The sequence below is a fragment of the Peromyscus maniculatus genome, chromosome 23 (assembly GCF_049852395.1).
Source record: "Peromyscus maniculatus bairdii isolate BWxNUB_F1_BW_parent chromosome 23, HU_Pman_BW_mat_3.1, whole genome shotgun sequence".
Taxonomy (NCBI): Eukaryota; Metazoa; Chordata; class Mammalia; order Rodentia; family Cricetidae; genus Peromyscus; species Peromyscus maniculatus.
Genome location: NC_134874.1, coordinates 22,514,399 through 22,530,260, shown reverse-complemented (window position 1 = coordinate 22,530,260; position 15,862 = coordinate 22,514,399). Strand labels below are relative to the sequence as shown.

Below are 15,862 nucleotides of genomic sequence, written 5' to 3'. Positions count from 1 at the left end.
GCATGTAACTGTAAGGACGCTTGCTAACAAGCCTAAGGACCTGAGTTCAGTCTCTTGAACTCATGTGGTAGGAGAAAACACACAAGTTGTCCTCTGACCTCCACATGCACTGTGTGGGACATGTGTAAGTATACACATATGCACATAGACACATACGCACACACACATGCAGAAAAATCAATATATTTTTAGGTGAGTGTCTTCCCAATGATCAGAGTGGGCTAGCAGAGTGGGAAAGGGGGTACCCATTCAAACATGCTGGTCCAGGAGGCTCCTGACTTGTTTACATGAAACCTGCCCCTCCCATGGACTTTTCTCAAACACACGCTGATCTGTGTAGCCCAGGTTGGGGAAGGGATTCTAGGCCCTGCCAACTGGTTCCTTCATGTGTTGATCTTAAAGTTTTATGATACTTTATTTCCTCTGCATGTGTGCACACATCCACGTCCCACAACGTGGGTGTGGAGTCAGAGGCCAGCTTGTGGAGTCAGTGTTCTCCCTCTGTCTGTGGGTCCCAGGGACTGGAACTCCTGTATGCAAACGCCACCGTCACCCACTGAGCCGCCTCTCCAGTCCTTCGCGTGTTGTGTTAATAGCCTTGAGGCCGTTGTCCCCAGTCTCCACCATAGCCCATAGAAAGCAACAGATTGGAAGCAGGAACAAGATTTTAGGTAGCAGAGGAGGAGGGAATGGAAGAAAAATGAAGGGATTTGAAGGAAGAGGGAAGACAGAGCAAATAGGACTTAAACATGCATAAAGATTACACAGGATGTTTTTTTCTAACATGGGAGCTTGATCATACATGACAATAGCATGCTGTTCCACTGGGTGGTAAAACCATAATGATTTTTAAATTGATGATAAGTTCAGGCCAGCACGATTCTCCTCGTATATAGTTTGTCTTTTAAATACAGAAACAACAACAATAAAAAAAGAAAAAGAAACGCTCTCAATCCCTGGACTCTGCTCAGTGAATCGGGCTGCTTTCAATAATGCCTTTCTTTCCTCCTCGGAATCACATGTCACTTACCAGGGTTCATTTTAATTCCTCAGCCTGTGCTAAGAGAAATGGCTTGCATCGACCCAACCGGCAGCAGCATCTAGATGTTTAGGGGTTCCCGCCACTGCGGTACTTAAATTGAGATATGTCCCAAGATCTGCATTTGTAAATCCTATTTCTGAGAAACTGTAATAAATAAAGCCGAAGATTGGAATTGAATTTTTGTAAAAAGAATTTAGGAGGGAAGCTATGAAGCATCCATCCAATTGTGGAAGAGGAGATGCATTTAAACCGGAGAAAGGGGAGACAGCTTGTCTCCCCAGCCTCGCACAAAACACTGGGGAAAGGTACCCGGGGTGGTGAGTGAACCCTTCTGGGGCAAGTGTTACCAAGAAGTCTCAAAGAAGAAAGGAATGAACAAATTAAAATATTTTCTTAGCCAGATATCTAGTTATTTTTTAAGTCATATTTTGCCAAAAAAAAAAAAAAAGGCTAAAATTTGCTTATACTTAGATGACCCAGTGGGATTATCTGTATGTGAGTTCTGCATGGAGAGATCTATCAATGTTGCTTTCTGTTGTTGCTGTTGTTATTAGTTTGTTGTCCAGTACTGGAGACAGAACCCGGGACCTCATGAATGCCATGCACCTGCTTTACCATGGAGCCCCACCCCAACACCGAGAGGTGTAGGTGGGTGTTCTGCTGTGGTGCATCCCAGCCCTCTTCTTGTTATTTTGAGGCAGTCTTGCTAAGTTGCCCAAGCAGTACTTGAACTTGCTGTGATCCCTCTGCCTCCATCACCCAAGTACCTAAAATGACTGAACTATGCCCTTGGGCCCAGCTCATTCCATGGAAATGAGTTTCAATGGACGTCAGTGACCTAATCAGGGACACAGATGGCATTTGGGAGAGACATTCCTGAGATTGCAGAAGTGGACACCCATAAGAGAAGGAGAAAACCCTCTGTGTATCAACAACCTGAGAGACCATCTTTAGGGCTAGAGTGTGAATGGGGATCCTGGAGAAGAAGATGGGGTGAGTCCCACTCTTCTCAACATCTCAGAAGATTACTGTAAAGACAGTGACATCTGTGTGTCTCACAAATACCAAGAACGTCACACAGGCTGGACATGTGGCTCAGTGCTAGAATACTCAACTCACCTGCACAGGGTCCAGGTTCCATTCCTAACACCTCCAGATGAGGTGCACATCACCACCTGATATCCTTCGGTGTTACTTAATTCCAGGAAGTGGACCCCCCCCCCCAACACACACTCTTTTCCCTAAGAATTGAGTTTACTATTCTTTTTAAACTTTCTGTGTGTGTGTGTGTGTGTGTGTGCTTGTGTTTATGTTCATGTGTGTGCCTATGGGTGTGAAGGCCAGAGGGCAACCCAGGTGTCACTCCTTAGATGTTGACCACCTCTGTTTTTTGAGACAGTCTCTTACTGACTGGAGCTCACCAAGGAGGCTAGGCTGGTTGGCCACTGGGCATGGGACCATTCTGCCTCCACCTCACCATAGCTAGGATTACAAACACAAGCTACCAGGCATGGATGTTTTCTAGGGTTGAACTCAGGTCTTCATTCTTGCACAGCAAGTACTTGACCAACTCAACAATCAACCCCAGCCCTTACATTTCTTCATTTTTTAAAAGACATTTTTTACTGTTTTTATTTGTGTATTCATATATATGACTGAATATCAAATAAGTGAAGGTGCCACAGAAGCCACACACACACACACACACACACACACGAAGGAAAAAAAGAAGAGGAAATGAAATAGATGGTATCAGAGGAACGACAGCCAGGTTCTCCCAAAGGCCTCAGCTAATAATACAAAAGTGAATAGCCTGAGTTGATATTGGACAAGCCAGGCATATTGAGATGTATTAGTTCCTTTTTCATTACTGTGACCAAATAACTGACGAGCAGCAGCTTCATGAAGGGAGGGTTTATTTTGACTCACAGTTCAGGGGTTCAGTCAATCATGGGGGGGAAGGCGTGGTGTCAGGTGTCCGAGGCAACCGGTCATGTTGCTTCCTCGGTAAGGAAATAGAGGTGAATGCTGGTGCTTGGCCACTTCCTCCTTTTTATTCAGCCCAGGGCCTCAGCCTATGCAATGGAGCCACCCAAATCCAAGGTACCTCTTCCTTCCTCGGTTAACCCAGTCTAGAAACTCCCTTATAGCCATGCCCACAGGTTTGTCTTCTAGGTGATTCCATATCCATTCAAGCTGACAGTCATATTAAATGTCATCGATAGCTTTGACTCTCAAGTCAATACAGCTTAGAGTCATGTGAGAGTAGAAGTTTCAGCTGAGTAATTGCCTGGATGAGACTGGTCTATGGGTATTGCCTGGGGGATTGTCTTGATGGTTCATTAATGTAGGAGGGTCCAGCCCACTGTGGGTGGCGCCATTCCCTAGGCAGGTGTTCATGGGTTGTACAAGCAAGCTATCTAAGCTTGACTCTATGAGTGTACCAATAAAGCAGAGTTCTTCCATGTTTCCTGACTTCAAGTTCTTGCTAGAGTTCCTGCTCTGACTTCTCTCAGTGATGGGCAATGACCTGGAAGTGTAAGCCAGATGGACCTTTTACTCCCTTAGATGCTTTTGGTCAGAGTGTTTTATCCCAGCAACAGAAAGGAAATTAGGACCTTTCTGTTAGGATGCTAAATAGGTTCAGTCATGGTTTTGGGGCTTGTGGGGAGAGCAGTGGCCTCTGGGATACCGTCTACCAATACTGATCAAGTCTCTGTGCCTCCAGGTGTGGCTCTGTGGTGGCAGCATGGAGGTCCTTCCGTGCTCAAGGGTGGCCCACATCGAGCGGAAGAAGAAACCCTATAACAGTAACATTGGCTTCTACACCAAGAGGAACGCACTCCGGGTAGCCGAGGTCTGGATGGACGACTACAAGTCTCACGTCTACATAGCGTGGAATCTGCCTCTGGAGGTAAGAACAGGCGACTTTCCCTATCAGCCTAGAACAATAAGCTTGGCTCTCTGGCAGGCCACAGACCCCCTTCATAAGCCAATGGTTCTTCCACTGCCAAGGCGCCCAGACGCTCGAGTGTTAGATCCTCTTAGCACCAGGGCAAACACAATAGTAAGGCATCAATCCACTTACAGAGACCCGCAGGTCTTGCTTGTTGCTGTGCTAATCCAAATCTTCTTACACCAGCGTTGCCTCTCCATTCTGAGCATACGCTGTGTCCAGAAGGTCTCTGCCCAGGTTTGGGCAACATGGCCATCTTCTGCTCTTACTGTGTGCCCTCCCATGGAGCCCCAGCTGCTGGTGACAAGCCCTCACTGATGGCTGGAACTCTTGTTTCCAACCTTATCTCCCTCATACATTCTGCTTGGGGTTCCAGGAGTATCTCTGGTTACTGCAGGCTCCCGGCAGGAACCCCATAGCTGTGCCCAACTTGGCGTGAATCCCACCTCTGTCTCTTTATTGATGAAATCTTCACTGAACACTTCTCTGGACTTAGAGATATTGAACAGTAAAATGGAGGTGATGGCAGGTCTTCCTTCCTTGGCTGCAACAGAACAACAGAAATACAGTTGAATGTGTATCCTCACTGGGGGATTCTAGGCAGGGGCTCTATCACTGAGCCACACCCCAGCCCCTCACTGGGGGATTCTAGGCAGGGGCTCTACAGCTGAGTCATACCCCAGCCCCTCACTGGGAGAGTCTAGGCAGGTGCTGTAACACTGAGCCATGACCTCAGCCCCTCACTGGGGGATTCTAGAGAGATGCTCTACCTCTGAGCCATTCTTCCAACCATTGTTTTTCTTTTCCTTTTGAGACAGGATCCTACTAAATTACTCAGGCTGGCCTTGAGTTCACTCTACATGCCAGACTAATCTTCAACTTTTGACCTTCCTACCTCGGCCTCCCAGGTAGCTAAACTGACCCTTGTGACCCCAGGCCTGCCACATGACAGTTGTTGACATACATCTTTAAGAACTGCTTCCTCCTCCTCAGCCCTGTGTGGTCACGGAATGCAGTGTGCCTTCACATTTATCTCTTTAGTTTATGTAGGGGAGATGATGCGACAGTGTGCATCTTACAGAGGTCAGAGAACAACTTGGGCAACTTGGTTCTCTCCTTCCACCATCCAGGTCCTGAGGAGGGACCACGGGTCATCATTTTTGGCCTCAAGCCCCTGTACCCACTGAGCCATCGTGCCAGCCCAGGCCCTCACGTAGTCTTGTTGTGTCGAGTTGAGGAACCTTGGATGGGCACTTGGTCCATCCCAGACACTTGATAAATTCTTATTGACAACAGCTCATTTCGTCTCATGACCACAAGGAGTTCTGCCTAGATTTCCTCATCTGTAGAACACAAATTGTTCACACTCACCCCACAGGGCCTCAGTGACAAACAAATGAGAGACAGGCTAGAGCTCGGGCTGTGTTAAATAGTCCACAAACGCTGGCCCGTTGTGAGCGTGCTAGGCTGCCCATTTTACAGCCATGAAACTTGGTAGTTTGGGAGGTTAACGGGACTTGCCTAAGGTCTTACACATAACTCGGGGGCAAGAATGGGAACTCAGGGTCGGAGAGATGGCTCGGTGGTTAAGAGTACGGCTGCTCTTGCCAAGGAACAGAATCCAGTTCCCAGTGCCCATTTCGGGTGGCTCATAATCACCTGTAACTCCAGCTCCAGGGAATCTGTTGCACTCTTCTGGCCACCATGGGCATTGCACTCATGTACGAATTCTCATACACATACATACATACACACACACACACACAATAAATTTTCTTAAATAAAGAATATGAGAATATGTATTGAAATTATCAGGCCAGGGCATGAACTCATAACCTTGGTGAGCCAGTGTTATGGTTATTTGTGTTTTCTAGAGAAAGATCTAGAATAATAGTTTTATCTGTCTTCTTAGTTACTGTTCCTATAAATATAAACTGTTCTAGAATAAAACACCCAAGAAAAGTAGCTTATGCAAAGAATTTTGTTGTGGTTTTGTTCTTTTCGAGACAGGATTTCTCTGTGTAGCCCTGGCTGTCTTGGAACTCGTTTTGTAGACCAGGCTGGCCTAAGACTCCCAGAGACCCCCACTTGCCTCTGCCTCCTGAGTACGGAGGTTAAGTGTGTATCACCACATCCAGTGAAGAATGGCTTATTGTGGCTCACAGTTTGAGAGCACACAGTCCATCACGGCGGGGAAGGCATGAGGCCGCTGGTCACATGACATCCACAGTCAGGAAGCAGAGAGAGAAGATGCTGGGGCTCAGGTGGCTTTCTCCTTTTCAGTCCAGGACTCCAGCCCACGGGATGGTGCTGCCCACACTCAGGGTGGGTCCTCCTGCCTCAAGGAAGCCAGTCTAGAAACTCCCTCATGGACCTGGCCAGAAGTGCTCCTCTAGATCATGTCAACTTGACAGTCGCCATTAGCTGTCACCCTTGCCCAGGGCAGTTTCCATTACAGTCTCTTCTTGGCCATGAGGACTTCAAAGGAAGTTTTTAAAAGACTAGAGGTCACACACAGTCCTGAGCCCCCCGGTGAAAACCTCATGAACACCATGTTCAAAAAGAACAGATTAGGGAGAGATTGGGATTTGTGATTTTCAGATGAAGGTTGTTCAGCCAGTAACAGTTATGCAAATATTCTATGATCCAGAAAATTTTCTAAATCTGCTTTGTGGGGGAGCATCGGGACAGTCTTACTATGGAGCCCTGGATGGCCCTGCAACTAAATCCTGAATCTGCACTGAACTAGAAACATGTCTGGTCCTCTGCTTCTGTTCCTTCCTTCCTTTCTCCTCTTTCCCATACTTCCTTCTCCTCCCTTCCACATCTGCCTTCTCCCCAACCCCACCCCAGTCTCCTCCTGTGCTTTGACAGGATCCTCCCTCCACAGCCCAGGCCGGCCTCAAATCAAGATCCTCTCCCCTCGGCTTCCCGCAGGCTGGGATGACAGGCCTGTGCCACACACCCGGCCCAAGCACTGTACAAAGCAAACACACGCACCCTGTAGATGCCGTTTCCCCTACCTACCGACTGTGACCGAGTTCTGTTTATAAACGTGCACAGTAAGAGACCAACAGCAATGTCTAAGAGTGATCAGAACAAAATACCGCGATGAAATTTACCGCAGATTTATGAATTGTTTGCTTCTGGAATTTTCCATTTAGAGTGTTTGGACCGTGATTGATCATCGGTCAGTGAAATCAAACAGCACTGAGGCACAGGTGGTTGGTTGCCTGGTTCCAGATCACTAGTCCGTAATTGTGAGTGCTGTCCTGCCGTGCTTTTAACAAATGACCGTTTTCAGCCAAGTGCGTAACCCCGACCTTGGAGAGGTGCAGGCACCAGGATCAGGAGTTCAGAGTCATTCATTGACCTTGACACGCAGCCAGTTTGAGACCAGCCTAGACTACTTGAGATCCGGTCTTTAAAAATGGAGGAGGAAAAGAAGAGGAGGAGGAAGAAGAAAGAAAGAAAAAAAAAGGGCCATTTTCAGCCAAGTATATTGGCACAGACCTATATTCCCAACACTAGAGGAGCTGAGTCAGGGAGGGTTGTGAGATCCAGGCCAGCCTGGGCTGAAGTATGATGTTGTGACTCAAACAAACAGTCAGACTAACAACCACTGACCACCTCAGTTAATCACAGCAAATATATTCAGATTCAAACAGAGTTAAGTATTGATCTCAGGCTTGTCTTGAAGGATTAATAAGTACGACATTTAAAGATTTTTTTTTATTTAAAATCCTTGGATATTGGAGAGATTGCTCAATGGGTAGAAAGCACTTACTGTGACAGAATGAGGGAGGACCTGAGTTCAAATCTCCAGCGTCTATGTAAAGCTGCCATAGCTGCTCATGCCTGTAACCCCAGCATTGAAGGGAGGATACAGGCAGATCCTAGAGCATTCTGGCCAGGGGCTTCAGCTTCAGAGAGAGCACGTCTCCAGACAAGAATAAAAAGATAAGGTTGAGAACGTAGAGGAAGACAATCCGTGTTCTCCTCTTGACCCTGCACATGCATGTATAAGCACGCACACCACACACATACACACACAAACATACATATACACATATCCATGCACACACAAACATGCATATACACACACCCCAACATACATATACACACACATATATACATATCCATGCACACACAAACATACCCCTACACACATACAATACACACACACACACACACACACACACACACGCACACACACTTAAAATCCTTATCTGCCGGCTGAAGAAGTCTCAACAGAGTAGCTTTCGCTGTTCTCAGTGCCGCCCAATCCCACCCGACTTCCCTTCTCAGCCTGGCCTGCATCCTTTGCCTCCCAGTCGTCTTGGGGCTGGGACTGAGGCTCATATTTCAGATACTTTATTTCCCCCTGTCATCATCCAGCAACCCATTACAGGTTCATTTCAATAAAAGCAGAGTGAATTATTCATCAGAACATCATCACACGGAAAATTATTTTCTCCCCTGCATATAATGAGCCTCACAGAGTGCCCACAAAGAGGGACATCACGCCTAAGTGAAAGACGAAGGAGGCCAGAAACATTTATTTTCCTGCCACCATCAAATAATTCCTGTGATAATCGTCTTGGATGATTATTGAGGGACTGTGAAAGAGAAGAGAGTAGGTTGTTGACATCCTCTGTGCCCTGGGGTCCTTAACCCCAGGGGTGATAAAGATGGAGACCTGTCTAGAGACATCGAATCTGCTGAAGCCAACCTTAGGAACACTGTGGGACCCTGGGCTGGAGATGTATCTCAGTTGGTAGGTTGTGTGCCTAGAACACACAAAGTCCTGGGTTCTTTGCTCCGTACCACATAAACCAGGTGGGGGCATGCATACTTGTCATCTCAGCACTTAAGAGGTGGAGGCAGGCGGATCAGGAGTCCAAGGTCATTAGTATATAGCAAGTGCCAGGCTAGCCTGAGCTACACATGACCCTGATACTGTCTGGGAAGAGAGTCTTAATGAGGGATTGTTTAGATCAGGTTTGCCTACAGGTATGTTGGGGCACGCGTGTGTGTGTGTGTGGGGGGGGGGTTTGTCTTGATTGTTAATGGAGGTAGAAAGACCCACCCTGGGTGGGTAACACCATTTCCGGGGCTGGACCCTGAGCTGTGTAAGAGTGAAGAAAGCTAGCAGGCCTAAGCAGCATGGGCACATTCATTTTCTTTGCCCTGTGGATGTGACTGGCCGCTTGAGTCCCTGCCCTGACTTTCCCACAATAATGGATGGTAGCCTGGAATTGTAAGCCAGATAAGCCATTTCCTTCCCCAAGTTGGCTTTTGGTCAGGACCTTTCATCACAGCAACAGAAACGCAGCTAGACCACTTCTCAAGAAAGAAAAAAACAAACAAAACCAATACAGGCTCCAACTCTCCTAGATGTGCTCTCTAAAAGTAACTCCATCTGCACAAGCCTCTGGCCAGAGTCCCATGCCGCCATTAATGCCCTTTGTCTCTCTGTTTGCAGAATCCAGGGATCGATATAGGTGACGTCTCAGAAAGGAAAGCATTAAGGAAAAGTTTGAAGTGTAAGAATTTCCAGTGGTACTTGGACCATGTCTACCCGGAAATGAGAAGATACAATAATACCATTGCATACGGGGAGGTAAGGTGGACCACGCTCAAAGGACAGCAGAGCCTTTCTCCCTTCTTCCCCTCGTGATTTGGGAGGCTCTCCACCTAGCAAGGGGATGGAGGCGGGGCTGGGGCTGTCTTCTCTGCCCAAGGGGTGATGGTTTTGAAATTGAGGGCCTCTGGGCCATGTAAGTAGAGACACTGAGCAGGAAGCGGGACATAACAGGCAGGAAGCAGAGGATATGGCTCAGTGGTAGAGCACTTGCTCAGCATTGCTCTGCCTGAGTCCCTGGGTTAAATCCCAGCAACAGACAGTCTCTCTCTCTCTCTCTCTCTCTCTCTCTCTCTCTCTCTCTCTCTCTCTCACACACACACACACACACACACACACACACACACACACACCCAAGAGGCAGGGAGCTAGGAGTGATATGCCTACCTGTAATCCCAGCAATTAGGGATGCTGAGGCAGGATGGCCATGAACATGGGCTGCATACTGAGTTCCAGACCAGTTTATATTATATAACATGACCCTGTCTCAAAAGAGAGGGGAAGGTGTGGGAGGAGGCTAGAGCCTCTGTTGATCATTGTTGTGGGCAATTGTTGTGATTAAAAAAAGAAAAGAAAAAAAAAGGAGGGGTGGAAGTCTCAGCTTTTCTGTATTGAGGTAATCTAACATTCTAAAACAGTTGGGCATGTTAACACAAGCCTTTAATCCCAGCATTTAGAAGGCAGAGGCAGGAGAATCAGGAGTTCAAGGCTCTGCTACATGGTGAGTTTGAGGCTAGCATGAACCACACAAGACTGTACCATAATAAACAAAACAAAAAACAACAACAAAAGTGTCTTCTGTGCTAATCTGGTAGACTCTGATTCTAGTAAGTTGTTGCCAGCCATGTGGCCCCTCCTAGGTCCCATTTTTTGTGTGTGTGTGTGTATAAATATGAGAGAAATCCAAGTGCTTGCTCCAGGGAGGTGCTGGGCAGAACAGTGAGCCCTGGTGGGCAGGGTCGGTAGATCAGTAGGTAACACGTGGCAGCCATTGTTAATGCATACCATTTCCGCTCTTCTTCAAAATAGAAGGATTTGAAGGAAGATCAGATGTGAAGGAGATAACAGAAAATGGGCAGGGACATGTCTTAATTGTGTCAGCTGCTCAGCTCTGTGTAAAAGAAGCCAAGGCTGGGGAGGTGGCTCAGGCAGTCGAGCACTCGCCTAGCCTGTGTGGAGCCCCGAGTTCCAGTCCCTGCACTCCATAAATCTGGTTTTGTGGGGGCATGTCTGTAATCACTCTGAGGTTTTCCTCAACTGCATAGTGAGATCAAGGCTAGCCTGGGCTACAAGGAGATCCTGTCTCAAAACCTCCCAAAAGAAAGAAATGAAACCCGTCATATTATAACGGTGATGATAACTCTAAGAATGAAAGCTGTAGGAGGAACAGCAGAGAAAACAGATAATTGATCTGAGCTCATAAAGAAATAGAACCCACACTCCAAATCTCGAAACATTCTGCCAAACTGGAAATTTATACATCACAAATCTTACAAATGAACAGTAATTTATGTAGTGTGTAGTGAGCCCTACAATTCAATTTAAATAAAATAATTGATCTAAATAACAAAAATAATTCCCCAAAGAAAAATTGACCAGATGTCTTATTTTTTTCCTATTGCTGTGAAGAGACACTATGAACAAAGCTACTTATAAAGAAAGCATTTGCCAGGCAGTGGTGGCCCACGCCTTTAATCCCAGCACTCAGAAGGCAGAGGCAGGTGGACTTCTGAGTGTGAGGCCAGCCTGGTCTACAAATCGAGTTCCAGGACAGCCAGGGCTATACAGGAAACCCTGTCTTGAAAAAAAAAAATGAAAAGAGAGAGAAGAAAAGGAATCACTTCACTGGGGGCTTGCTGATAGTTTCAGAAGGCGGGTCCATGGTCTTGAAGAGGATGAAGTCAGGATGTTCAGACTCTCCTGTCACACTGTGACACTGGGCTACTGTCCTGGGACAAACAGCAGAGACACCACTGCAGCTGTCACTCATGGGAGACCTATAACCAGTTTTTTGGGGTGGGGGGAATTTAGTTTCTTGTTTTTAAAGGTTTATTTTTATTATTTTATTTATTTGCATGCACACAAATAAATGTGTGCAGGTGCCCTCAGAGGCCAGAGAGAATCGGATATGGCTACCCTGGAACTGTAGTTCCAAAAGGTGATGAGCTACCTGGTGTGGGTGCTGAGAGCCAAACCCGGGTCCTGTGTAAGAGCAGCATGTGCTCGTAAGTGCCGAGCCATCCCTCCAGGCCCTAGCTGTTTTTCCACAGATACCGTTTTCACAGCAGTCTTGTGATCACTTCATAATTAGAAGGAAAACAAATATGTTTTTAAAAAACAATCACAGATTAAAAATGAAAAGGTGGGGTTAGAGAGGTGACCCCGTGAGTAGAAGCCCTTGTCACCAAGCCTGATGATCCCAGTTCAGCCTCCAGGACTCGGGTGATGGATGGAGAGAACTGACTCTGGCAGGGTGCCCCGACCTTCACACACACCCTGCACATACACACACAGAGTATGTTTCTGGCTGGAAGTGTTGGACAGTGAGCCCGGAGATCCAGCTGTCACTGCTTCTTCCATGCTGGGATTACAAGCATGCACCATCATGTCTTCCATCTATATTCTGGGCCTCAAACTCAAGCCGTCAAGCGTACAAGGCAAGCACGTTGCCTGAGCCATCTCCCCAACCCAGTTAGTGGTCATGTTTGCCTTTCTGGTTACTATTTTTCATGCTCTCTGCCAGGAATGACCTAAGAAACTGATCTTAAATTCCCAGAGTTAATTAAAACCAGCACTGGGGTTGGAGCCCACTTATGATTGGCCCTGACCCCACCCTCCTCTGAAAGGACTTTAAACTTGAGTTCCACATGACCCGTATTCCTGCATCCGAATGTTCCCTTAAGGGTGGGGAGATGGTTCACTTGGTAAAGTGAGTGTGATCCCCAGAACTCACGTAAACAAACAAGAACAAACGGAGGGCATGGTGAGACATACTTGTAATCCTAGCAGCATGGGGGAAGCTGAGATGGGGAGATCCCTGAGGCTCAATGGTCTGGCCTCCTTGATGAGCTTCAGGTTAGTTAGAAACCCTGTCTCAATAAACATCACCTGCTGTAGTCCTCTGGCGTCCACAGACATGTGCACCTGGACATCCATGAACAGCACATGCACAAAGTTCCCTGACACCTCCTTCTTAAATATTTATTTGTATTTTATTTCATGTGTATGGGTGTTTCTCTTACACGCACTATATGCATGCAGTGCCTGCAGAGGCCAGAAGAGGGCATTGCAGATCTTCTAGAACTGGAGTTACAGATGGTTGTTATCTGCTGTATGGGAACCAAACCTGAGTCCTCTCGAAGAGTTAAAAGTGCTCTTAACTGATGAGTCACCTCTCCAGCCCCCATCTCCTTAAACAAAAAAAAAAGCCTTATTATTTATTTATGTGTATATGTGTTTGTGTGGGAGTGGGCATGTGCATCTGAGTACAGTGCCTGTGGAGACCGGAAGAGGGTATCAGAACCCCTGGGCTGGAGTCACAAGTGGTTGTGAGCCACCAGACTTGGGTGCTGGGAACTGAACTCAGGTCCTCAGTAAGAGCAGCTCATGCTCTTAACCACTAAGCGGTTGCTGCAGTCCACTGGCATGTCCTTTAATGTGAGAGATGGAAGGGGGTGGGGGTTGGAGGTCAGGCTTTCCAGGACCCAGACACAGGGCTCCCACCCAAGATACCCACTATACGGCTTTGTCCTTCATGCTCAAGTTATTGGCTCACAGATTCAAGTGCTGATCCCTATTTGGAAAGGACTGTGTGAGGCTTCTCTATCATGAAGTCACAGTCAAGGGACACTGTGGCCGTGGCTGGGAAGCTGCATCTCTCTGAGAGGGTTTCTCATGGGAACATTTCATCTTCTCCTACAGCTTCGTAACAATAAGGCCAAGGATGTCTGCCTGGATCAGGGGCCGCTGGAGAACCACACAGCAATATTGTACCCATGCCATGGCTGGGGACCACAGGTAGGACCCCTTGTCTGACCAGGAAGAGAATAAAGTCAATAGCCCATAGGGGCCCATGGGGCTTCTGGAAATGTCTGTTGCCCATCGTTCCAAATCCTGATTTAAAAAAAAAAAAAAAAAAAAAAACTTGGATGTTTTTCTGGTTGTGTCATTAAAGAAGGTAGTTTACTGTGAGGGTTAATATTGATTGTCAATTTGACAGGATTTGGAATCACCAAAGAGACAGCCCTCTGGGCATGTCTGTGAGGGAATTTCTGGAATGGGTTAGTTGGGTTTGAAAGGCGCACACTGAATGTGGACAGCACCATTCCATGAGTTGGGGTCCCAGAATGAATACAAAGGAGAAAGCAAGCTGAGCACCAGCATCCATCATCTCTCTCTGCTTCCTGACTGTGGATGCCATGGGACCAGCTGCATCATGCTCCTGCCGCCATGCCTTCCCCGCAGTGATAAACTGTGCACCCTCAAACTGTGAGCCACAGTAAACCCTTCCATTCTCCCTTCATTTAAAAGTTGCTTTATGTCAAGTATTTTGTACTGGCAGTGGTAAAAGTAACTAATATATACAGTCACATTCATACAGATGTCAAGAGGGTCAATGTGTATGTTACATACTGAAAAGAAAATTAGGATAAGCTTTAGAGTCATTTGCTAACAGACAGATGTACCATATTGTGTCATTCAAACCAAAATTACCTACCTACAACCATGAAGAAACAACAAAGACCCCTTTTTAAAAACGTGTGTGTGTGTGTGTGTGTGTGTGTGTGTGTGTTTAGGTATGAGCACCAAGGTGTGCAGGGCAGAAGAGGGCATCAGATCCCTTGAACTTGGAGTTAAAGGTAGTTCTTAGTTGCACAACATGGGTGCTTGGAATTGAACCTGGGTCCTCAACAAGAGTAGGAACTCTCTTGCCCACTAAGCCTTCTCTCCAACCCCACAGAGACCCTTCTGAGAAGACAACTGACATGCCCGTGCTGAAAGCCCATCACTATTTTGGTGGGTAAATACTAGTACAAGAACAGAGCCCTCACCAAGAAAGAATTAAATGTTTTCAGGCTGTCAGAGAACAGAGAAGGCAGCTTGAAAGACAGCAAAGTGCCGCCGGGTGGTAGTGGCGCACACCTTTAATCCCAGCACTCGGGAGGCAGAGCCAGGCGAATCTCTGTGAGTTCGAGGCCAGCCTGGGCCACCAAGTAAAAACCAAGGCTTTCCAGGAAAGGCGCAAAGCTACACAGAGAAACCCTGTCTCAAAAAAAAAAAAAAAAAAAAAAAAAAAAAAAAAAAAAGAAAAGAAAAGAAAAAGAGCAAAGTGAAAAGTGAAGCAGAGGCAAGAAATGAACCTCCCTTGATAACCTGGCATGAGTAAGCATTGTGTGTGTGTGTGTGTGTGTGTGTGTGTGCATGCACGTGCAATCTCTGAGGGCTGAGCAGAAATTCCCTAAGACAGGGAGGAAGTATATCCCAAACACCATTAGACTTGCATTCACAGACAGAGTAAATGTTCTGTCAAGCAGCAGTCACAAAAGGCGAGTTACAAACTGGGAAAGCATTCCACTCCCCTTCCTGAAGACCCGGAGTCAGTGCTAAGTTGATGTTATTAGTTACTTTTCTCACAGCCTTGACCAAATCCTGACAAGAAACAATGTAAGAGCCAGAGAGTTGGACAGGAGAGTCCCTGGAGCTTTCTGGGCAGCCAGTCTAGCCAAATCATTGAGTTTCAGGTTTAAAGAAACCCTATCTCCAAAGACAAGGTCGAAAATAATAGAGGAAAAAGCCTGATGGTGACCTTTGGCCTCACACCTATGCACACACACTCACATGCACACACCTGCACACCTAGAAAAGTGTGTTCAATATTAGAACATTTTATCTAACACGTTCAAAGACCTCAGTTTGACACATCGCACCAGAAAAATAAAATTTTCATTAAAAACTATTTTAAAGAAGGCCTGAGTAGAGTCAGACCTGGTGGTGCATGCCTGTGATACTAGCAATTGGGGAGATCTTATAAACAATGACAAAAACCAAACAACAAGAACAACCAGGCTCTGACAAGATGGCTGGTTAATAGCAGGCTTTGGTTCCCAGCACCCATGTGTGCCAGCTCACAACTCTAGCTCCACGGGATCTGTCACCGTCTTCTGTCATCCATGGAAGACTACATTCATATATGCACATAGCCCCTCACCCCGCAGACAAA

General features: G+C 46.7%; 1 protein-coding gene across 3 annotated transcripts in view; it reads left to right on the top strand.

Annotated features, from left to right (window-relative positions):
• Galnt17 (polypeptide N-acetylgalactosaminyltransferase 17) overlaps positions 1 to 15,862 on the top strand; it is a 447,914-nt gene that overhangs the window by 416,484 nt on the left and 15,568 nt on the right. For all 3 annotated transcript variants that reach the window (XM_006971339.4, XM_076561312.1, XM_016002513.3), the window contains 3 exons: positions 3,771 to 3,956; positions 9,484 to 9,621; positions 13,564 to 13,659. In XM_006971339.4, the coding sequence (XP_006971401.2) occupies positions 3,771 to 3,956; positions 9,484 to 9,621; positions 13,564 to 13,659 (420 nt within the window). The remainder of the gene's footprint in view (positions 1 to 3,770; positions 3,957 to 9,483; positions 9,622 to 13,563; positions 13,660 to 15,862) is intronic.